General features: G+C 38.5%; 1 protein-coding gene across 7 annotated transcripts in view; it reads right to left on the bottom strand.

The window, feature by feature from the left end:
* Positions 1-23,019, bottom strand: part of AKAP9 (A-kinase anchoring protein 9) — a 105,590-nt gene extending 82,571 nt beyond the window's left edge. For 5 of the 7 annotated variants that reach the window (XM_039549301.1, XM_039549299.1, XM_039549297.1 and 2 more), the window contains exon 1: positions 22,757-23,015. In XM_039549301.1, the coding sequence (XP_039405235.1) occupies positions 22,757-22,804 (48 nt within the window). In that variant the 5' untranslated portion in view covers positions 22,805-23,015. Of the gene's footprint in view, positions 1-22,756 lie in introns of all 7 variants that reach the window. The other 2 variants (XM_039549296.1, XM_039549302.1) reach the window with 2 other exon arrangements.
* Between the last annotated feature and the right edge of the window lie 1,710 nt (positions 23,020-24,729).

A 24,729-nucleotide genomic window follows, 5' to 3' on the forward strand; every position in this document is an offset into this window, starting at 1 on the left:
ATTAAGTTGCCGATTTTCACTTCTTCAGAATTAACAGATTAAAATCTACCATGGCAGTTATAAGCAGATCCAATTTTCTTTTTTCAGTTCAAACACTGATGAAGATGAGCACATATGAAAGCTAAATGAATGCGAAAATGAAAATGTTACGTTTTTGTGTTACACAAGTTCTCAACTGACAAATTCTGTATGAGCATCTAGGGCTTTGGAAACAACTGCACTAGCAGTGACAGATGCACAAATCATAGCACTTTTAACCCCACACATTCAAGTGCACACAGAACTGTCCAGCTACTAATGCAACTTAACTTTAAATTCTTATTTTTAATCAAATTTTAAAAGCTAGAAATGAGAGAAGCAGCACAGCAAAAAGCTACTGCTGACCAAACATATTCTGTGATGCTCACATCAAAACAGGGGAATCTCAGATACCGAATTCCTTCTCATGTACTAGAGTCCAGGATCTATCTTTGTTCCACCGTCAAGCAGGGAAAAGTCCACCAGCAGTCATGGGAGCTAAGGAAAACATATTCTTTAGAATTAAAACTCTCAATTAAAAAGAAAAGTACTTCCAGATTTTGTATTTCTAGAAAAATAGATTTTTCTGGTGTGAACAAAACGTGAAACAAATACACACTGATACAATGTCTTATCCAGTCTTCCAGGCACACCTGCTTAATTATGCCAGAACTAAGCCTGTGGAGAATTTAATGCTGCTTCCATCAGTTCTGAATCTGCAGTTTTGAAACAATTCAATTTCAAGTCTCTGCTGAGTTACAAAAATTGCAAGCAAGGGCCAAGTATGTAAACACAGAAGGTACTTATGAAGGAGGAAGGATGCAAAGAAACAGAAACTGAAGGACACTCAGAACAGGCTCTCTGCATTGATACACCTCTGAGAACCAGCAGAGAACAAGCACCTTACCCTGTGAAAGCATCGGGAACACAGTCAGACATGATTCAACTTAAGAACATGTTTTTAGCACACACAAAAACCAATCCAGAGTATTTTTTATCACTATTCACCTATCTGTCAAGATGTTGCCTTCAGCTTCTCCCATTACACTGATAAGACCTTGCTTGGATCCTGCAAGCAGTATTGAATCCTGTTAAAAATTTCATCTGTGTTTTTCAGTAGTGAAGAACAACCAATTTCGCTCCTTGACTCTCAGCTTTTGCAACTAAATTAACTAACAACTTGCAATTCTCAGCTCACAGGTTTTTTCAAGTCCTGCTTCTGGGCAAAAAAGCAATCCTCTTGGAAACAGGCATGTTCACTTCATAGCATTTAGAAAAAATAATGTATTGTCTGAAATATTTCTATCAAATATCCAGTGTACAATGAAATGAGAATGAAAACGTTTCTTTCCTTTTAATGCATAGAAAGAGACAATAAAATTGTGCAGGAAGAATTACTTGTTTATTTCCAGATTTTCAGAAGTGCCATTTACAACAGCTACTCAGCTTTCCATCAGTTTGAAAAATGGGAAATGGATATTAGCACCAAATCGTGTCACAAGACATGTTGTCTCTTATAAATAGAAAAACACTCACTGAGAATCACCAGACTACAACAGAGCAGCATGCAAACTGATAATGGGTATACTTTTCAATATCATTTCACACAGTAAAGAACAATTGAATAGAAGAACTTAGGTATTTAGATGATATATGCATTTATCTAGTTCTAATTATGACCTCCTACTTATGAATCCCAAAACAACATACTGGCTCCAATTTCCACATCACAGACTGCACTAAAATGACCAACCCCCTGGTACAACACTATCTTCACTTTTAAATGTTGGTATCCTCCAACTGGCAGAAAGTGAGAAATGCAGAGAACAATCAATCGCTATTAGGAAGTAAATACTCTTGAGACAGAAGGGAACTAACTTGCAGAGTGGAGGGGATTACTTGTGTAAACTGTGTCAATTATCATAGTTAATGTATTGCTATAATTAAAACAGCAGCATTATGTATTTATTCAGCTCCCTTCAGCAGATTCTGACCTTTGGCACTTGTGACAGCAATCTGGATTGTTGGGTTACACTGTACATTGATTAGTTTCAAATACAGTCTGACTGAACTATCTCTAGAGTAAAAGTCCATCGTAAAACAAAATTTGGCTCCAACAGAATGCAAAACTTAATCTCTTAAGCACTTTAAAAAAAGTCTGAACAAAAGCTGCAACATTTAATCACTGCCTATATACCAGTAGAAGACAACACTGAAAAAATCCATGAAAATCAATGAAGCTACATTTGTAAAGCATCCATAGCTATATTTGTAGTTCACATGCTTAAAAGACTTTTTAGAACAGAAACACATTAAGTGCCATTTAAAACTGGATGCCGCTTCATGAACGCGTTATTCCTTAACATTCTCAGATAATGTAATAGATCTGGACAGCCTCATTTTCAGAGGTATTACAGTTAACAGAAATTGAAATTTCTCAGTGCTTCCAAAGAAGGATGTTAGGAAATAAGATAAAAAATATTTGCTGTAGTTACCATTTTAAAAAACAACTTCTACTTGTTAAAAAATTCATAGGTATAACACATCCTGTACAAGTACAGCTGCACAGCTACACCTCATGTACCTGTACACAAACATCATCGGATTCAAACTTCAACTTTCTAAAACCAAACACATGTCAAATTCATTGCTACGCAGGCATTTCTTACAGAAAAGAGCAGGGTCTGTTCATCTCTCACAATTCTTCTTGAGTACAAAACCCCTATTTCTTTTTTTATACTAATTTAAGGAAAAAGTATAAAAGGACGAGTCACAAACTTACAGACTGACAACAAAAAGGAACCTCAGACAAGCTGCTAAAAGCAATTCCACTTTTTTATTTTTACACAGTACAAAAAAAGCATGAATGGAGATCCACATCATGATCTTGCATTTCTCAACTACTATAACTTTAAAAGATGTTCCAGACACTGCTTAAGCTTCAGATTAATGTGTCCTTCTCACAGACATGGACTTATTCTTTGTCAGAAGTTCTCAAACAGTCTGGTGTCCAGTGAGAAATGGTCTGTGCCGGACCAGGTCATATCTAGATCACTCATCCAATGTAAGAAAACAAGGACTTCTGAATCTTCTGGTCTTTAGCTAAAAACAGTAGTTAGTGGCTGAAAGACAAATTGACAGCCCTATAATATTGTTTATAGATAACCTGGATGATAAAATTGAATACACTGTAAGCAAGTTCGTGGATCACAACAAACTGGAGGAAAGCCAGACACAGCACAAGGAAGAACCACCATACAGAGAGACCCCAATATGCTGGAAGACTAAGCCAACAAGAACCGCATGTGAACTAACAAAACCAAACATCACATCCTGCACCTGGGATGGAATTACCCCACATCGCAGTAACAGCTGGGACTGACTGGGGTGGTGTGTAGCTCTGCTGAAGAGGACCAGAGATGCAACCTGGCAAGCTACCCCAGAGTGAGCAGCATGCCCTGGCAGCAATGAAGAGATACCATTAAACTTCAAAATAACTCTCAATATTTAATTTTGTGATTAAATACTTATGGTATGACTGAAAAGCCCCCATGCAATCCTGTTTTGTAGAACAGAGTTTGATAACAATAATACCATTTGTTATTTGAGACTGCCTTACAATACAGTGGAAAAAGCCCAACGAGCCTAACAAAAAACCCCTGGCTTCAGTGCTTCAATGCAAATGTTTTATTTAAGTGTAGAAAGCATATTTTCAACTTTCAATCTAGCAGAATGAAAGTCTCCACAGGAGCAGTATCTGCTGAGCATACTGAGGGTAAGGAAAAGTGAAACAGAATTTTTTGTCAGGTGTTGCTTGAACCTTTTCACCAAACAAAAGGCACAAACTTGCCTTAGAAAGGTATATTTATTCTGCATATAGAGTGAATGCTAAAAAGTCTGCTTTAAGCTGCACCTGAATGTATAACATGCTTTGTGGCAAACTGTATTTTGTAAGTGGCAATATGGTATGTCTGTGATATATCCCAGACCCAGACAGACTCTGGCTGCAAGAATGTAATAACACTTGGACATGTAATGAAACCCACGGTAGATCATAAACAGTCCTGTGATAGAAAGGCTCAGGCTTTTCTAATTATATTGCTCCTAATCCCCATCACTGAAAGATAATAAGGTATAAATTCTGAAAGATTACTGAGAGTGAAAGTGAAACCAAAATATGTAGACTGAGACAGACAGCCACCTTTTCTTAAAAGATGAAGGGTTAATTTAAGAATCACCTGCCCTAGTAATGATAGGTCAAGTTCCTACTCCCCTTAAGCATAGGTAAGCAATTATTCCTACAGAAGCTTTCAGTAACACAAAAAGAACAAAAAGCAGAGCCCTGAGGTAGGATTTGTTTTGATCATTTATTAAGCACATAAACATCCCAAGAAGTTTTGACAAGGTGTTCTGCAAGCCAATAGTGACAAATTAAAAAAGCCAACCTGAATCTGAAATTTTGATGTCATTCAGAAGTTGGACATTTGCTGTGGTTTAACCTTATCCATCCCACCTTACCCTGGATAACTGAAAAAATACCTGCCATAATCTCTTTCTCACCCATGACCTGGTTTTATGGTTCCAATACACAGGAACATTTTTATATTTCACAGCAGCAGAAAAAAGGCCCTCAAAAGGGTAAGGAAGAGAGTCTAGGAGAGGGCAACACTGAGATTTACGCTGTAAATCTCACCTGGGCTGTTTAAAACTCATTTGCTGTTAGACCACCACATTTTGTAAAAGATTGACAGTCCGTACCCTAAAGAGATGTTGAACAGTTAACAGGTATTAGAGAAGGAAGTGCCACTTTGTCACTTTTGTCATATTCTCAGAAGGTCTAAGCACTGAGGGTTGTCTTGGCAAAGCACTAACTCCCAAAGTGTAGGCAAGTTTATAGTGCCTGCTTCTTCTAGGTTCCTGATGTCGATAATAAGGAAAGGATAACTGAAAGTAAGATGAATGGAAAATCATCAAATACAGAGAATAAACAGACATCTTCTTAGTGAAGTCTACTGATTCTATTCTGCTAATCAAAAAGTAAGAGAGTACCACAACTCTTTTCAAATCCTGAGATAAAAACCAACAAAAAGAAGATAACTGAGCAAGCAACCTGCAAATACTTTAAACGTATTATGTCACATAGCTGAAAATCCAAACTGTAAGTAAAGAATTAATGTTCTTTGCAAGTTTCAATCTGCTTATCTGTTGAGCCAAACAGAGCTTTACGTTATTTGTTCTATTCAACAAATGCTGAATTTACTAAATGGGAAACACTGGGCTGAATGAACAAGAAATCATCACCCAGGAATGAGGTATTTCCAATCTACTGATTTTTATGTTGCACTCACAGCCAGATTTTCCCAAATATCTTGGACAATGTCTCCCTTTATGGAAACTTAAGTGGCTCATGAGTATTAGTTGATGACAATAACAGTATGAAAATTTCCAAAGAAGAAATCCTGTAGTCTCTTCCTAAATAAAAGCTTGAGAGTCTTTCAGCTTCAGAGACAGCCATTCCTTTGCAGTCTTCTGAAGAAAACCAATAGGGTCACCACAATTTACAATTATAGCTATGGTATCATGAAGGACAACACAGGATAATGAGAGCAACAGCACCTCAGGCAATTCTTTTTAGCAGTCTTTATCAAGTTAAGAGTACTTTTGGCAGTGCTAATTACCGAAGGCGCTGAACTGGAATGAACCCCTCCAGATGGCACTGTGAGCTGGAAAGCCTCAGAATTAGTGTGGTTCTGATCTGGTCTGCTCTTCCCTGTCCCAAGAGTTTAAATAGGAACAGATCTAGGAAGAGCTAAGTTCATTACAGCTGGGTTATTTTCTAGACAAGGAATGGAAGTTAAGTGTATGAAAATTCACTCTAAGTCACGTTACAGTGACTGACACAAGTATACCGAGCACATTTCAATGCTGGACTGCTTCAAGAAAAGCAATGCCTCAAACTAACTTCTAAAAAAATTGCTCAACTGGTCTTTAACTAAACTGCTTCTATGTAAATGATTTATATACTGATCCTATCAACTTTTTAATTTCACTCTTCTCATATTGAATGCTGCCTCTCTGCTAATACAGAAGGTGAAAAAATCATCTGACCCACGTTGGTACTGAATGCCCCCAAAGCAAGAGGAAATAAGTGGATTGGGACAAGCTATTAGCAACAAAAATGAGAGGGCAACAGAAGCTTGTTTCATTCTGCTTTCTAAAAAACCACAGATCATCCATACTTGAAGCCTAAAACATTAGGAAGTCTTTGGCCATCCAAGCTAAAGGCACTGACATAAAACCAAGCCTCTTTTACTCTGCATTAAGTGATGAGGATCACCAGTCGGGTGCTGTCTCAAAAGGCACCGTCTATCCGTCGCTTTTGCCCAGTTTCAAAGGGTCGGTAACAACAGGAAGGCAAGAGTTAGGCACTGACAGAAATGCACTCCTGTTCCACCAGTTTTATGTGTAACGCCAACTTTAATTAAAAACTGGATCCTGAAATATTCTTCAGCTAGGCTGAAAAAAACCCCAAATGGCGCAGAGACAAAGTCAAGTCTTAAATGTCCTAAAACCTTTTGAAACAATTTTTGGGGGAGAGGTGGGAAAGGAGGAGGATTTATCAAATTGCTAACAAATGGATTCACAAATCTGCTTAAGAAAAATATTTCTTCCTCTACTCCCTAAGCCTTTCTAAAATAATCCAACTTGCCAAAGCAAGTAAATTCCAGGCCAGAGCTAAAATTTTGTCAAATAAATTTTAATAATGGAGATACAGATGTTTCAGTTAATTTTAACTTTATAAAGGAATGAGGGAAGAAAGGTTTTACTACTTACTTTGCTAAACTGCCAGCTTTTAGTAAGTCATATAATGTTCTCCACTAATTCTTGAACTAGAAAACTTCACTGCTTTGCTGTGTCATTCTTCATATCTCATAAAAGTATTTTGAAAATTTGCAGCCAGAAGATGGGTTTGTACATTAATTCATTCTTAAAAACTCATCCTAATATTAGATATAGATACTCTGAAAGCATTAGTTGCTTTTCATACAGTTACAGTACTGTTCACTGGACTGTATGAACATGTTATCCCACTGTCCTTTAGACGATCAATATTTATCTTCTGGCACTTTTCTGGGGTGTTTTGATGTCCACATAAGGCTGTGGGCAACTTCAGCTGTGGCATCCATTTAAGAACAGTAAGCTCACAGAAGTGCAGAATCCTAAACAAGACGTAAATATAGATGAGGTTCTATTAACTGAAACAGCTGCTGTTTTAAAGGTGTGTGTAAGAGTCTACACTATGATTTTAGTATCAGTTTCCCATAAATGAAAACACAGGATGTGATATGTTTTGCTGACACAGAAGACAGATTTTAGGAAGTGAACAGACAATTTGATCTCTGGTAATTTAAGTCAAGCTATCAAATGATCATATCTTAGTAACACTAAACAGCTGAACAGTAAGTGGTAGAAGCTATGACAGACAGGATAATAAATAAAATTTTTGAGCTCCAAAAGGAGACACAACCTTACCTATCACAGTATTGATGTATAACAACTTGATACTCTTTCATCTTAATGAAAGTTGCCAAAATTCAAAGTTGTCAGATACTGTGTCAGAAATTAAGAATAACTAATAAAACTAAGCCACAGGTGGCATGTAGTAGATGAAATTAGGTAGGGTACACAAGATACACGACAGCAACCAAATGGAAGGTAGATTGCTGTGTATCGCTACTGACCTAAGGCATACACAATAATCAAGACAAAGCTTGTACTCAATAAATCAGATCAGATGAAGATACAGGTAAAAAAAAAAAAGCAAACAACTAACAAACAATCAAAAATGCCTGGAACTTGCAAAAGGTATCACATATTTAAGTCTTTGGGACAGATTAAATAATTGCTACAAAACACACTTGACAAAAAAATCATTAGACAGAAGCCATAATTAGTACAATATTTCATAAAGGTGAACTCTTTAGCAAGTTTCTGCACTGACATTTTTTGTAAGGTTGTACAATTACAAATATGGTTAGGATTTTAAGTACTTTTCCCCCACTCATTTCACAATGAATTCAGCCTTGTAAAACAAGTTATCTTCTGAAAGTAAAAGGCAGATACTGCCCTCCTGAACAGAAGGCAAAAAGCACTTAAGCATTAAAACTATGTACTAGGTTGCAACTTTATATCTGCTTTTTCTTTCAATATTGTGTTTGATTCAACAAAATTGTAGGGCTAGGCTTTATATTTACTGCTGTTGATTTCTACAGACCCAGCGAAGTCAAGTGAGTTACAAAAAGGATCAATTTTTCTCATTCTTATCTGCAGAACCACACTTCATGAACTGTTCAAAACTAAATATTTAAATAAACCATAAAGATGAATATGCCACAGACCACAAGAAATACAGAAGGAAGTAATGGACTTTCACAGATAGCAAGCTTCACTCAGGCTTATAAAAAAATATACCCCAAACATTTATTTTACAGCATAGTAGCAACTTAGAGGTTAAGTATAAGCATTAAAACATTAATCTATTCAGAATTTCAAATTTTGGAAAGCAGCAGTGTCATCAGACACATGTCAGTATGTTGCCTTCTGTATCACCAAAACAAACTTACTAACAATCTGAGCATTGATTACGTAGTAACTTTGATTTATTTCTTCTTAAAGCAACTGGTTTAACACCTGTTCTTTAACAAGTATATAGTTGTATCAGCTGTTTGACTAAATATAGTTAAATCAACAGCTGGAGACGCCTTTAATCCATCCCTTGGAGTTCTTACAGGGTAACTATTTTAAGAAAACAACTGCAATACAGTAACACGGTTAAGCATTAAGCATGTTAATTGCACTATATTTAGGTCTTAAAAAATACTCAACTCAAAAGAAATGTCTTCCAGAACAGGTACAGCCTAAAAAGCAATGCAACTATGTCATTAAATACTAGAACCAGGCAGGTGGTTAGTAAATTTCTGCCTTGTTCCTTAATTTTTTTCACATGCTGCCCCTCTTCCCCAGAAAATAACCTTAGGAAAACATTCCTGAGACCATAAGGCAGTGAAAAGTGAGTCTATCTTTTCCTTGAGCCCAAAACAAGGCTAAATCTCAATCTAAATTTTGGTAATAATAGATGGAAAGAGCCAAGTCTGCTTCTGGTAAAAGAGAAATTATTGTCATATCTCCTATGTGGTAATGTTTCTCCTCAATTATCGCTTTCTTTGTATTAACCATAAACCGTAACCATAACTGTAATTTATCACATCCTAGAATACAGACTTTAGTCCTCACTTTTAACAGGAATCTGAGAGGGGAAAAAAGTTACATACCACACTGAACTTCATAGACTGGGCAGAACAAGCCTGGTATTTCAAAAAGAAGTTCACAGGGTTTCTCTAAAAGCACTTTAAACTCTAGGTAAGAGCAGTCCTTAATACTTTATGACCTTTTGACTTTAATACCACTGAAACAACCTATTCTGACTTTGTGGCAGAACATTCTTTATTATCAGCAAGGTAAAGGTGTCAAATCTGATTAATTTTTTTCAAGAAAGCTTTAAACAACTACTACTACCACAAAATAACATTGATTCCTTAATGAGAACAAATGTTCTTCTTATTAGCTTGGCACAGACTGCTTTCATAATAGCAAAAAATAGTTGGTTGTAAAAATCCCACACTCTAACTTACCAATCAATATCAAAACCCATACGGAGTAATTAACACAGGATATTTAGACAACAAAATTTAACATACCATATAAATGTTTTCTTTAATTCAGAAACACACAAAAATCATAACCTATGGCCATCTGTGCCTGCCAGTTAGAAGCCAACTCTAAAAATACAAAAGTATGCAGAAGCAACAGCTGCCAGTAACTCCACACAGTCCTTGTCAATCAAGTTACTGGCAACCTGCAAGTTTATATGTAACACAGACACTTAATTCTGCTTATTAATTGTCTTATGTGTTTAAACGTTAAGGTTGACATTTTTCATTTTTATAAAGATTGAACTATTAACATTAAACTATGAAACGAGAAAATACAAAGCTTCAAAAAGTAATTATTCTAATGTTTCTAATAATGGTACCCTAAATACAAATTACTTACATATATTTGATTTTACCAGAGTATTACCAGACTCATTTATGTTTTTGCTTACATGCATTTATGTAAGAAATAACTATAAGCAAAATCTGTGTTTTCAACTGAAGAAAAATCCCCAGAATAAATTTACTTTCACCTGTTTTATAGAATTCTGTACAATGGAACCCACTTCAAGTGGGTTCCTAGTAAAACACTTGAAGTCCATTTTCCCCACACAACTAGTTACATGGACATAATGGTCCAAATTAAAGAGGTGTTCTTCCCCAAACTAAGTAGATGAAGACAACACCTAAAAATACACACTTATTTTAGGGAGCACGGGAAGAGTGAAACACTATCATAAATTATTTTAATTGCTAGTCATCTTGCTGCATTACATCACAAAAATGCAGTTTTCATATAATCCTTTTGTTGCACGGATTAACCCAGCTCCTTAGGATGTAGTACAGTACTGAACTACTGAATATATGCCTATTTATTTGTATTTTTTAAAATTAAGTTTATATTGTATCCAATCTGGCACTGTGAAATCAAGTATTTGAATGTGACTCTCCCAACAAAAAGGGAGAATCATACTGCAGTTGCTTGGGAAGAATAAACTTGTATCTAACTATTTCCTCCATTCTCTCACCACCACAATATATACTGCAATGAAACAATTACATGGGGAGGGGCAGGAGAGAGGTAAGAGAGAGCTCCGTTGGCTTCTATCTCCCCTTAATTTCTCAATCAGTATTTGATCACATCAGCCCATTATCACCCAAGATAACAGCTATGATTCTACCAAATAACATAATTCTGTTTCTCAAGTTATTCTTACCTTGTTTCAGGTAAAACCCAAGAATATTACCTACCCAAGTTGACCACATTAGAAAAGCAATATTTGGCTTAAAGAAGTCATGAGAACAAAAAAAATCCATAATTGGGATTGTAGGCAGAAATCAATTTTGGGAGTCCTCCTCTGTTTCACGATACGAAAACAACAGTGTTGGCCACTACTGTGAAATGCAGGATCCCTTCCTCACCTCTTTCTTTCAGGCACCAGAAGATTCTGTAGGCTTCTTTTAGAGCCCACTAATGAAATGGGAATTTAAAATTCCTCCTTTCTGCCAATGGGCAAGCGTGTGAACTTTCTTCTACCATCTTTCATGCTGCTATGACTTCATGAGTTTTCTGCCGGCCTGTTCTTTCAGACTGTCAAAATGTCTCTGACAAGAAGCCCTATGCCTCAATTAATTAACCTCTCCCTAAGGCAGTATTACCCATGAGCATGCAGAAGGCACACTCCCTCCAATTCTGCAGGTTGTTTACAAAACGTTCAACTGTACACCTGAAGAACACTACTTACCACCAGCTGGACTTTGCTTCAGCAATCTGAGCAGAGCAGTCCAGCTAATTTTCTGCCAACCTTGCAGACCACCTATCCAAGCTACCTATCTCCAGTTCGTACACATAGCTTGTAAGAGATCACATCAAATGCCTCCCTAAAGTCAAGGTAAACAACATCCACCATTCTCTCCCCATCTACTGAGACACTCCGTTTATCACAGAGGACAATTGATTTGCCCTTTATAAATTCTGATCACGCTCTTGGCCTTCCTGTGCCTGAACACAGGTTCCAGGAGGACCTGCTCCATCATCTTCCTAGAGTCCACAGCCAGACTGACCTGCCTATAGATCCTGATACTCCTTCTCACCCCTCCTGAAGATGAAGCTGGTGGTTGTTTTTTTTCCACCGCTTCACTTTAAATCTCTAATGGCAATGACCTTTCAAAGATGAGCAAGGAAATAGCCTTGTAACAATAGCACCCAGCTCCTGCAGGATGTTGGGATACAGCCTACTCAGTGCCGTAAATGTGTATACATCAGAATTGCTTAAGTGGCCCCCAGTTTGACCTTTTGTACAGTGGATAATACTTCACTGCTCCAATTCTGCCATTAAACTCGGGGACCTGGGAAGCCCAAGGACAGTCCTTACCAGAAAGAGGCAAAAAAAGCCTTGAGTGTTGCTTCCATGTCCTTTTGTACCACATTATTTTGAATTCTAAGCCTCTTCACCATGTTTGCCTTCAGTTTAGCACTGTGTACATATAACCACAGATTCTTTCCACTGCTAATAATGTAAATACTGAGTGACACAGGCTTTGTGAAAGACTGAATGATCACCTACTTTGAGAATCAGCCATTAGAACAAATAATGCTAAGTCCAATTTTCTATTCATTTGTAACCATGAAATGATGATTGTACATAACAAGTCTTTAGTTTGCTTATAAGATGATGTCAAACAGTGTCAAAAATCTTTAACACTTTCAGCAAGTTCTGTTGGATCAGCTTTATTACCTAAATGAAGTCTCCTATTAACAGCTGTGCAGATCCCCAAGGATCTTAATATTGACAATTCATTCAGAGAAGTCTGTTTCATTTAAAGAGCAATCTTTGCCAGTCTTTTGAGACTCCCTAGTGAGTATATGCAGAGTCTTACTGACAACTGCAGGATAACTGCAGCCCTGGTTACAGTGTATTATCAAGCATCAATGTAGCTTCCAGGGGGCCAAGGTTGAGGATAATCAACTGTTTCTCAAAAATCATGAATACTGATTAGACTCCTACAGAAAATTGTAGTCAGGCAACTGCTGCTTCCTGTGGGATCCTAATCAATACTTCATTCCATCTCCCATAGTTCATTCTTCCACAACACACTGCAAATAATCAACTGCAAATCCTAATCAGTTAACTTTAAAGAAAACTACCATTTCTAGAGCACAGGGCTTTAAAGATGCAACAATACTGCAACACATAAAGAACTGCGTGGAGAGAATCTGTATCTGAAGAGGCTTTGTCCAGACTTCTCTGTGTAGCTAATGCAAGAAAACTTAAATCACAAAAGCATTTGTCATTTGTGTTGATGCTTCAAGAAGGGGGCTGCTGCCCACTGCATGATTTTCCTGATCGGCAGAACTCCTGCACTGCCCAACAACGCATATTTTTCCTTCCTCCTGCATTGTAACATTTACTCATTATACTAAATAAAGAAGAAGAGTTTATTAGATATTGGCTGAGAAGGGCTGAAGAAAGTATTTTTGGATGTTAGAAAAAGCATAAACTACTGATTTACTTTAAGTCTCTGTGTACTGTTTACATTAACCTGATTCATGTAAATTTAACTTTTTCCTCCTATGAGGAAACCGATTTAGTTGCATTTACGTAAAATACATCTACAGTTTTCCTCTTTAGTAAAAATGTAGTTATGACAGAGATATTTAAAGATCAAAAATTGAAAAAAATAAAACCAACAGGTAGAGAGAATATATAAAGGCACAGCAAGACCTCAAGAGTTGTGTCTATCTAATTTCTCATTAACCAAGAAGCCTGAAAGAGCCACCTTTAGAATGAACAGACTATGTCTAAATAATACTTTATTAATAACCAAGACAAGATGATAGTTCTTTTCAAGTTGACAACCACCAACTGGCACAGAATCTGAGATGCTACATCTTTGGCAAAAAGACAATCAGCTTTTCAGATACAGATCAATAGTTTAAATTCAGTTCAAGCTAAGCAGGAACTGATAGCCATTCCTTGTTAATAAACACAAGTGATGCGGTGACTTCCATCCAGTTGTCAATGCCATCTTTTCAGGAACATTGTGTTGAGTTTTCAAAAGCAGTCTGGAGAATTTCGATACATTTTTAAGCAATTATTCATAGACATTCTGGCCACCTCTGTGCTTCAACTCCCTATAGAAACTGAGTAAAACTTAAATTTTCATTTTAAGAAATGTTCATGGTTTTGATTATTTTTTTAGTAAATTGCAAATACTTTAGAACAAGTCAAACTCACTTGTGCTTCATCATTTTCCCACCTTGTTTATATCACTTTTACATTAATTCCCACCATGTGGCATGTCTGGCACTGAATGGACAGAGTGAGAACAAAGCCCACAAACTGCAGCTTGTGAGAAACAGTTCTGTGAGGAGCAGAGCAGCCATAAGGGAAGAACCAACTGCATGAATTTCATGCTCAGTGTGCAAGGCTTGACAGGCTTGTACTGTTTTGACAGGCTTTTATTACTTTTTACATGGTGCTGAATCATGAGAAAAGCAAGCTCACAAAGACACTGATATTGCTCACAAAACTGCAGACTTGTCTGTGGATTTTTGTTCTTTTATTTTTTCTTTTTAAGAAAGCTAAATTGAATTCCTGGAATACATTCTAAATAACGAAGAAAATCTAACACATCCATCTTTAAGAAGTCTTGTATCAGGATGTCCCTTATTTCTTTTAACACAGCAAACTAGGCTAGCTAGCACAGCATACAACTGAACAGACCACGACAGGGTTTTCTTATCACTGTTATGAAGCATTACCTGGTATAGTAAGACATTTCTCCTATATACCTTTTAACTGAAAATACATATTCTCAATATTTATTTGAGTATATGTATATGCAAACATATGGTTTTATGTTAAATCACCTACCTCCCTTAGACAATCTAAATGGATTTAGGAATACTTAAATATTTTCCCCTTGTTTTGTGGTTGGATACTGGGGGTTTCTTCACAGAGAAGAGTTTAATGACAAGTAAAAAAGTCAGCAAACAAAACCTGGATCAAGGGATAACCTCTTCTAGCAAATCACAGCCTAACACTGAAGTCAAATTTGAATAAACTGTTGTGCAATTTACTCTGCTTATTCTCTGCAACACCTATTTTATTAATATTTGCACAGAAACATTTTCAGTCCCAGAATCCCATCTACTCCATCTCCTCAACTCCACCAAGCTTCTCAGGTCTTTCTTGCTACCACAGTTCCAGAGATATGCTGTAATTTTGCCATGGCAGTATACAGTTTTCATCAAATCTAAGCCTTCCTCTGAAAATATCACAAAAAAGGTATATATTCTCCTTACCATTATTATCTCCCATTGTGAAGAATTTTTAAATTTCTTCATATTTTGAGATTTAGAAGCATAGTCCAAGAGACCACCTCTTCTTTGTTTTGCCATGATGCTACAACTCAGTGTTCTTACAACCAGGATTTCATCACTCCCTCACTACCCTAAACTTTTTGTTTGGTATCTAGAGTCCCCCATTCTTTTGCCCAGCTGACAACTGTTGAATTTGTTCCATCTGGAAGCTTACTGGGGCTCCTTTTTAGAAGAGGAGGGAAGCAGGAGAACTCATTCCACACTTCCAAGAAAGTAAGAATTCTAAGAAGTCTGAACATTTGTATTAATTCTTCAGTCTTTTCTCCACTGGTTGTAGGACAGATAGTTATAAAATGTTGGCTTCTCAAGAAATCATGGGAAAATGAAGATTAAGGTTTTCTTCCACAAACATGAACACCAGAAACATCAACACAATAGGGTGTGTCCACTCTTTGCAGTCAACAGACAAGCATCTCATCAACATAAATTTCAAGATGTATTTATGTTTCAGCATAGCAGTAAAAAGACTGTAATTATCAATTGTGTTTTGTTGAACTGTGGTACATTTATCATTCCAAATTCAAAGTAACATGTTAGCTTGTATCAGTAACAAAATTATTTTGAAACAAATACATAGAAATACCTTGAAATCTGTCCTATGGGGCAGATATTTAAGACAGAGCTTTCAGACCCTAAATTAGGATTCCCAGCAACTGGGTTACTAGTATATAATCTTACGTTGTAATATAAAGTAGCTCAACAAAGTTGGACCTACTTAAGCAGCACTTTTTTCTTTTGTCCTTATTTTCATCAGATTTTTCACTATTCCAAACTCTAAGATGCTAGAGTAACCATGTATTAGTCTGCAGTTAACACCTTTTTCAATATTTAAAAGCACCTAGTTGATTGGTTATTTCCTATCAGGAAAAAAATACAGGATTTTCTGGCAACACCTACATATGCCAAAAAGTCTAATTCCCTTGAAGTATCAACACAATTTACTGAAAGCTCTTTAAAATGAATCTGTGGTGGTGATCAAGCTTATTTCCAAATAAGTACCAACAAACAGACTTGTCTAGATTCTGTTATAACAGGGAAACAAATTTTGCAGTCATCTCTGTTTTGCTATTGCAACACGCATACTAAGAAAATAAGTAGTTCGAAAGAAGACCACAGAAATGAGGGAGAGAGAGACTAGTGCTAAAATGAAGAAAGTCCTGAAAGTAGGCAAAGAGCAACTTTGTGCTTTCTTTTCTGTAATTCCTTCTCCTTACACAAGGAACGAGAAAACATTTTAAAACTCATTTTTACAACGCCATTTCTTGCTTGCACAGTGCTACTAACAATATGGTGTTGACTTATTTCTCTATTTTTGCGAAATTCGCTAGCATTTTGAATTAAAGAACAATTCTCTCTAAACTGGCAAAAAACCAAAGATTATTTTGAAGTGGTATTTCTCTGCATTCCCAGAAGAAAGCAAGTATAAATTAAAGCTCATTCTACCTTGCAACACTATTGGAAAGTAGAGAGCTATTTTAAAGATTTGAACAAAAGGATATATTGATAATAACATCTAAAACCAATAATCAAGCCCTGTATCAAAAGCAAGAACAGATCTCTGGAATGAGGGAAATGGAGATCAGTGATATCAAAAAACCCACACTTGAAAATAGGAAGACTTCTAGTAGTTTCAATTTAAAAGAGTGTTGGAATCCCAGATTTCAACGCAAGTGCCTTTTTTCTTTTTTTAACAAAAACCCAATACAGTCCACAAAAAATCTGAACACATGAGAAAAAAAAATTAAACTTTCTTTTTATTTTTTCAAAGCAAAAAGAACACCAAGTAAACTGGAACGAGCTGATAGTCCTATTATCCTCAAAAGAAAAATTAAACTAGTCATACCAATTTTTCTGCTATTACTCATACAATATGTCTTGAAAATGGTCTCAAAGATTTCCATTTGATCTCATCCAAGCTTATGTATCACCCTATTAGCAATCAATTATATAGATTTCCACTGTCTTGAACAAAAATAAATGCATGCACAACAAGCTGAACACCTCACACTTTGCTCCTTTCTCACCTCTACTCAATTTCTGTCCTATCTTCTTTTACTCAAAAAGTTTCAAAACCACGTGTTTTCTCTCCAGGGCAATGTTCAGTCCTTATGTATGTGATTTTCTCTGCAAGACAAAGTAAGCTTTTAAGCTTACTCATGTTAATAACCAAAATATACACACGCAGTTCCACATACCTCCTATTATTGGCATTTAAAATTGACAGAGATGCAAAGGAGTGAGCAGATTGAAGCCTGTAAACAAAAAAAAGACAAACCTCACAAGTTGAGAAGGACCTAGAAAAACAAATAGCTTACCAATGCAATAAAGGAATGCCTAAGAACTAGATACAATTTCTGAGGCTCTTCATGTGCAAGAAAAAGGGCTCCTTCAAATAAACTGTTCTTCATTACAGTACTTTTTCACAGAGTCACTGTACTCTCGAGCCAAAGCTTTCCCACACCTTTCCAGGAAACTCTTGAGATCCAGTTGCTTCCTCTCTTGTCCATTAATGCACACCAGCATCTTCAGATATAGACAAAGCACTACAGCCATTCCGTGAACTTTTAACTCAAAAAGCTTCTTCCGTCCACAATTTATGAACAGTGACCATGATGATTAGGGCTTTATGATGAAATCAGCACTTTGTGATATGGAAAATATGAGTTCTTTTAAGAGAAAAGCAGAGTAGGAAAACACAGACTGAAAAGTAAATTCGTCCTTCCATAACTGTTTATTTTTGCTCAAGTTACTTGAGGCAGACAGGATAAACAAAATGAACAAGTCTACACTTGAAAGCAAAAGATGATGTGTGAGTAGCCTAGCTCTTTAATGACATGTTAGTTTTAAATCTATTTAATTTGACTGACCCTGAAGTTAGCTCAGTTGGTTAGAGCATGGTGCTGATAACACCAAGGTTGTGGGTTCAATCCCCATACGTAAATGTCTTAAGTCACTTAAGAGTTGAACTTGATGATCCTTGTAGTCCCCTTTCAACTCAAAATATTCTGTGATCTGTGACTTTAGTGACAAAAACCTCTTTAATAACCACCGAGATACTGCTTTTTTTCCTCTTCAGGTAAATTACAGGGAGTTTAAAAGTACTTGTTTTACACACAATCTATACTTTGAGCTCTTCTGGGGGATTTAAATTAGAGCTTTAATCACTGAGTCACAGAATTATTCCATGCTTGCTTGAGTGTTTTATATAAAAAAACCTCAACATATCAACCTTTCCTTAAGAATGCCAAAACAACTCAGGCCAAAGAGGCCAGAGATAAGTGAGTAAAATCTTTTTCTCCCCTCAAACGAGTAAGAAAGACATAACAATGCAAACAGCAAACATTCCCAGACTCTTAGACAATGCTATTTTAATAATACATATACTTTTCATCTTCAGCCATCTGAAATATTTACATGCACGACCAGATGACAAAATATGTAATTATTTCTTTTGACTATTCAATTTGTGAAGATTAACTTGCCAAATTAGTTATACAACCTGTAATACTTGTCCACTGAGAGCCATTAGAGCCTCCCCAACCGACATCACTGTTCCATCTGCTCAGTCATCTTCTGGTGTAGATCAAAAGCAGTAACAGCCTCTCTCTCTCTGTTCTCAAGTGTTTGAACTAAACGAACTCACTAATTTCTTCAGGTTCTCCAACAACTACATAGTTTCTTAGAACACTGCAAACATACATAAAAGCTTTGAAAAACAAGGCAGTAAATTGTGTATTTCTAACATTAGACCTGAAATCCTAGACCAACCCAAGAGAATTTAAGAAATATATTTGTCTCTTTGCTTACCCCTCCCACAGCAAAAAACCACAGCTAAGGAGTGCCTTTTGCTCACTAGAAATTTAAACACATATTTAAATACTCTGCTAACTAAATTTCAGTACTGTAAAATGGATCATTCCATAAAACTTGGTATTGATATCTTCATCTCAATCTTGCCAGTTATAATAGCTGTGCCTTTCACATATGTCTGTGCACATAGAAATTAAAATATTTTTGTAAATTTCAAAAGCTTTACACCAAAATACCCTCAAGCCCCTTTCTGACAAGGGAATACAATTGCTGGCATTTTTATTCTGAAGCTAGCAAACTACTCTCTGTAGTTTTTGAAAGTTGATCAAAATAGTGCCATATTCTGGTAAGAAAAGCCTGCTACTAAGCTGCTAAATAAATACATGAAATTAAAATACCCAACCCAACTACAATAAATAGTACCCCCTTTAATGTTAGATGAGATTTCCAAGCAGACTGATGCACACAGGAATCCATATATAGTATGTCATATCAAGATCTTCAAACACCATCCCCTGTAGTCTTTTTTAAGACCAGATACATATTCACTGTCTCAGGCCATCAATACTATTCTAGAATCTCCTCAGCAAGGCACAAAACATATCTGATGGATTTCTAATGTCACTGTGTTTTAGGGCACTGATCAACCTAATAGCATGCATCTGTATTTCTGCTGCTGGCACACATCTCCCTTCCACTTTCCCCCACAGTCAACACTGTTTGCCTTAACTGGCCTTTCTAACACTCTTCTTGCTCCATAATAATGACATCATGAGATAAGAGAACCGGTCTGTTTGTGGGAGAAGAGAGTTCTATAGAGGAACAGAGAGATCATTTCAATGGAAGGGAGACAGACATTTATAGAAGCTGGGATAATATTCAGCAGATTTACCTTGTGGCAAAAGAAAATGAATGACTACAGGTCTGGAAAAAGGAGCATGTAATTTACTGTGTTTAACTTTGTGCCTCCCTTACCTTTTCGGGCTTGTAACAGACAGAACAACAACATATGGTGCAAACTGCTTCATAATGCAGACTTGGTGTAGTTTCCGAAAATCAACAGGTACACATGAATATTGGTGAGCCTCCATCAAGACCTTTTTATTCCATTTTCCATATAATGTACTGACAAAGGCTGTGTGCTCACACTGAGACCCATTCTGCCAGGCTTGAGTACACTTAGCACCATTCAATCAAGGTAAGATTCATAATGCAGCTCTTCATTTCCAGTAACAATAAAGGAGGACTCAGAAGAAAATTCATTTCAGAAAATCCGCTTTTAATACACTTCTCTGTAAAAGATGTACGTGGGGGGACAGTGTCTTAGAAGACATCAAGAAAAAGTTCCATTGCAGATAAATTCGCACAAAACCAAACTCCACATTTGCCTACTTGATATTATGCTCAGAAAACAACCAAATGGTTGCTTTACAAGAAAGTTCATACGGTTTAATATGCACACACTGAGATTTAGCAGTACCTACTTTACAAGAAAAAAACCAACCCAAACGAAGCAAGAATACAGGTCTCAACTGTGAATACTGTCCACTGTTAGCAATGTACCAGCCACTTTCATGGCATCTTTTACCAGACTCCCAAATTCCTACATTCATCTTGCAGCTTATGAAACATCTTATTTAAAATTTGTAACTTCAGGTGGATGGTTTAAGGTATCTACAGTGTAGCAATACCTGCACTTTTTGCCACGGTAACAACACATACTTAAACATATTTTCTCAGAATTTAAATGACTCTCAAGTGATAAAGCTCAAAAGTTTTCTGGATACTTGTTGCTGTGGTTTGCAGAAAATATCCATTAGAGCCAAGCAATTTTAGGAGATGCACTCATTACACTACCGTGAATGCGTCTGAAAAAGAGAAAAACAGCTGCAGGAGCAACCCCTGCTTCCATTCTCTGCTAACACAATTTCTTCTTTTCTGCTTTTATCAGTGACATTTGTCACTGAAAGACTGTGACCTAATCTCATTAAATGTTAAATTAAATGTGCAGCACATTTAACTATATTATTCACATGTAAAAAAGGGGCAAATGTTACACAGAACACCAACAAAAAATCTGAAAAAACTCACTGCTTATATAGTCCCTTTTCACATAAACCATGTATAGTTTTAAAGAGTGATAAAGACTTAAATCACAGGGGACGTTTGAAATCATAGAATACTAAAGTCTTCAGGCAAATACAAGATCATTAGGTTTTAGACAGAAAAGACTAGAACAATAGTGAAAGTTATGACAGTACTCTTAAAATACAAATAAATTAGTAAAGTGTACATGTCTTCTCTCAAAGTTTGAAGGAAGCCACTGAACTCCTGCTAGAGTCCTGGCTCTTTGGTTCGATTTTCAGTAACTGTCATTAATTTTCTGTGTTAATCCCAGGCCAATAAGGGCAGAAAAATCTAAATTCTCTTGATAAACTCTTCATTGTGATTTATAATACTGGCAAATCTACTCCAAACATTTTCTTTGTGAACTACTTTCTAGTTTATCAAAACACTTAGCCAATCTGTGACAGAATGTACTGCCACCAGGATCTAATTTGTCCCAGTGTATTTTACCAGTACTACATAATGAGGTGCAAACACCACTCTTGCACTAAGCATTTAAGGAACAGGTTTTCCTATATAAGCATACAACTCCATCTAGGAGAGCTTCCCAATGGACATTTTGAACCCAAACAGAAACACACAAAGTTAAGAAGTTTTTTACTAATACAGCAAAATACCTATTCAATACTTCGCAGATGAACTATATCTTTTCCATAGTCCACATAAATAAGACAATGATATTTCATAGTTTCATCTTTAGCTTGTCTTCATTTTGCCTGTACTATTAGATTCTGCCAAGTTACATGCGTATCTTTAGCATGAATGACTGACCAACTTCTGAAGCCTTATCATTTAACTATGACTACAGGAAGGAAATAGATTATACCTAAGGCCAAAACACTAATTTTATCTAAAATGCCATTAATTAGCTTATCTCACTGACCACACCAAAGCTTTCTTTGAAGTAAAAAAAAGGTCCTCCTAAAGTGTAGTCTGGTCTGGTGCCCAGAAGGCGAAATGCTGTGCAGCCGGTGTGTTACTGAGCCACGCTTAGGGTAAAATGATAAGCTCCCCGATTAACCCTTGGGTAAGCCCGCAGAGCAGCGTCTGAGCCGCCTGACAGCCCCGAGGCGGTGACGGCTCAGCGCGGCTCTGCGGGCACCGGGATGCCGGCGCACACGGCGGGGTCCCGCGGGTGACTCACGGCATTCCCAGCCCGCACCACTGGAGGCATCGCTAATCCGCTGCCTCCTAAGGCTCTCTCACGGCATTAGTTCCACACTGAGGAACAGCTGTCGGTTTTATAAACTTCCTTAAAGGTTCACGGGGTTTCCCAGGCTTATGAGGTGAACGGGATTCGCGCCTCGGCTGCAAAGGGTAAGGAGGTTAACGCTCCTTCTCCTCTTCCTCCTCGGCTCTTCCTCCGCCCGGCGCCGCAGCGGGTGCTGTCCGGGTTGTCACCGTCCGGCCCCGTGACGGGCACCTGTGGCGTGCCATTTGTCGGGGCCGGTGTCGCCGGGCACTGGCACCCACCGCCCGGCCGGGAGCGCAGCCCGGCCCCGCGGCGGGCGGGGGAGCGCGGGGCGGGCGGCACAAAGCGCCTCCTCCGCCCGCGGCTTTGTTCGCGGCGGGGCCCCGCGCCAAGCCCCTGCCGCAGCCCCGCTTCGCCGCCGCACCGCGCGGCTCGGCCTGGCCCCACTGACAACCCTCCCCCGCCCTCACCCCGCTGTCTCCCGGCCACGCCACCGCCTCCTCCTCCTACCTTGGCTTTCCCAGCCTCCAGCTTTTTCAGCCGTTCCTCGTCCTCCATGGTGTCTGTGCGGGAGAGCAGGGTGTTACCGGCAGCAGAAGGAAGGGCTTGCCCCGTGCCCTCCCCTCAGCCGGAGCGTACACGCTCGCTGTCCTGTCCGGTCCGGTCCGGTCCGGTCCCGTCCCGTCCCGCCTCACAGCGACGACAGCTGCCGTGGCGGTGCCACCGGCGCCGCCATCTTCAGCTCCACGTAAACACGCGGCCGGGGAAAGTGACGTCTGGCCGCCCGCTCCTCCTCCCGCCGCCGCCAGCCCCTCCTCCCCGAGCCCCGGCCGCTCCCGGCGCCTCTGCCTGCCGGCGACCCCCGCCCGCCTGGCTGCCGCCAAGTCCCGCCGGAGCCGCCCCCGGAGGAGCGGGTTTGGTCCCTGCAGGGCAGCGGCGGCGCCGGGGGCAGCGGGCGCGGACAGGGCCGGCGGGCACACCCCCCTCCACACCCCCCTCCACACCCCCGTGCCCTGCGGGCAGAGGCGGGGGGCTCCCGCTGCCCAAAAAAGAGCAGCACTGCCGAGGCTCCCGGCGCTCGCTGGGCTGCGACACGGGGCTCTGAACAGCCAGCACCCGAGCTCTGCTGCCCCACCAATCCCGTGTCTCTGGCTAGAAGGCTAATTCTGGCAGTTCCGATTTTCCAGGTGGTATCCTGCTCCTGCGTACGGCTCACTCAGTTGCAGGGATCCTACAGCTCGATCTAAAGCTGTACAATAGAACGAGTTTCCCGAGCGTGTGCCGCAGACTGTGTAAGGATGACAACAAAGGATCTGTAGCCCCCCTTGTTAAAATTACTTACCATGGACTCGTCGTGCCAGGCAGGCTGGAAGAAGTGTGTTAAAAGCACAATGGGGAATATGGCACGTGGCAATTAAATGCTCATACAATTTCTATACCTCAGCAAATACAAAGAAATATTCTGAGATAATTTAATATGCTACTTAGTGTGTGCCTTGAAAGGCTAATAGCAATTTGTATCACGTGGTCCTATTGTGCTTTTTCTTTCAGTTCCCTCTAAGGTGGGTTCCGTTTGTGATGGTACGATGGATGGCACAGGCTTACACACAAAGGAAGAAAAAAGGCTTCCCAGGAACGTGTACCAGCTGCAATGTGAACGGATTCCTTATTCTTCATTTGGAATCATGCTCCTTTACTAAATGCAAAATTCAAAATCTTTCTGAATTAACTTAGATCTCAGCTTTGCTGATCTTTTGAACATGGTTCCTTTAGTATACGTTCTTTCCTTGCTTGAATTTTCCAGCAAAGACTGGATACACCCAAACAAACAAAAAAATACAAAAGAAAACATTATTTGCACAGTATTACTGACGAGGAACAAGTTTAAAAAAAATGAGGTGTCCTAGCAACAAAATGCCACACCCATATTACTACCAAAGTAAACTAAACGTACAGTCTGACATTTTAAAGGATTTTCCATTCCTCCTCCACATTACACTTCATGGAAAAGTCTGAAACAGTTTGTTAATTGGTACAGGTAATGTGCATTCCTGTCTTTACAAAACAATGTTCTTAACCTTTAGTCAAAAAGGAATACATACCATTTATGTCAAAAGAAAACACCATCCACCATAGGGAATGAAAAATGTCTGCATTATCTGTTGTTTCATATTTGAAGCAAGCCATATGTTTAAGTTCTCAGACTTTGCCATTTCACTACGGGAAAATCATGTTCTAGAGGAAAGCAGCAAATGAAAATGAGAAGGATTATTTAAAGAGGAAAGATTTTTATAGGAATAAAAGTTTGAGTTCATTTCTTAAAAACATGTTCCTAAGTCAGTAAAATAAAGTACCTCCTCAAAGCCTGTACAAATAGAAGTTTTTCCTATCAACTACAAAGGCCCAGGACCCCTGAAGGAAAAAGAAATCGCATTTTCTGTGTCAGTGACATTCCTCTTGACTGTTAGAGGCCACTGTTGTAG

The sequence above is a fragment of the Corvus cornix genome, chromosome 2 (assembly GCF_000738735.6).
Source record: "Corvus cornix cornix isolate S_Up_H32 chromosome 2, ASM73873v5, whole genome shotgun sequence".
NCBI lineage: Eukaryota > Metazoa > Chordata > Aves > Passeriformes > Corvidae > Corvus > Corvus cornix.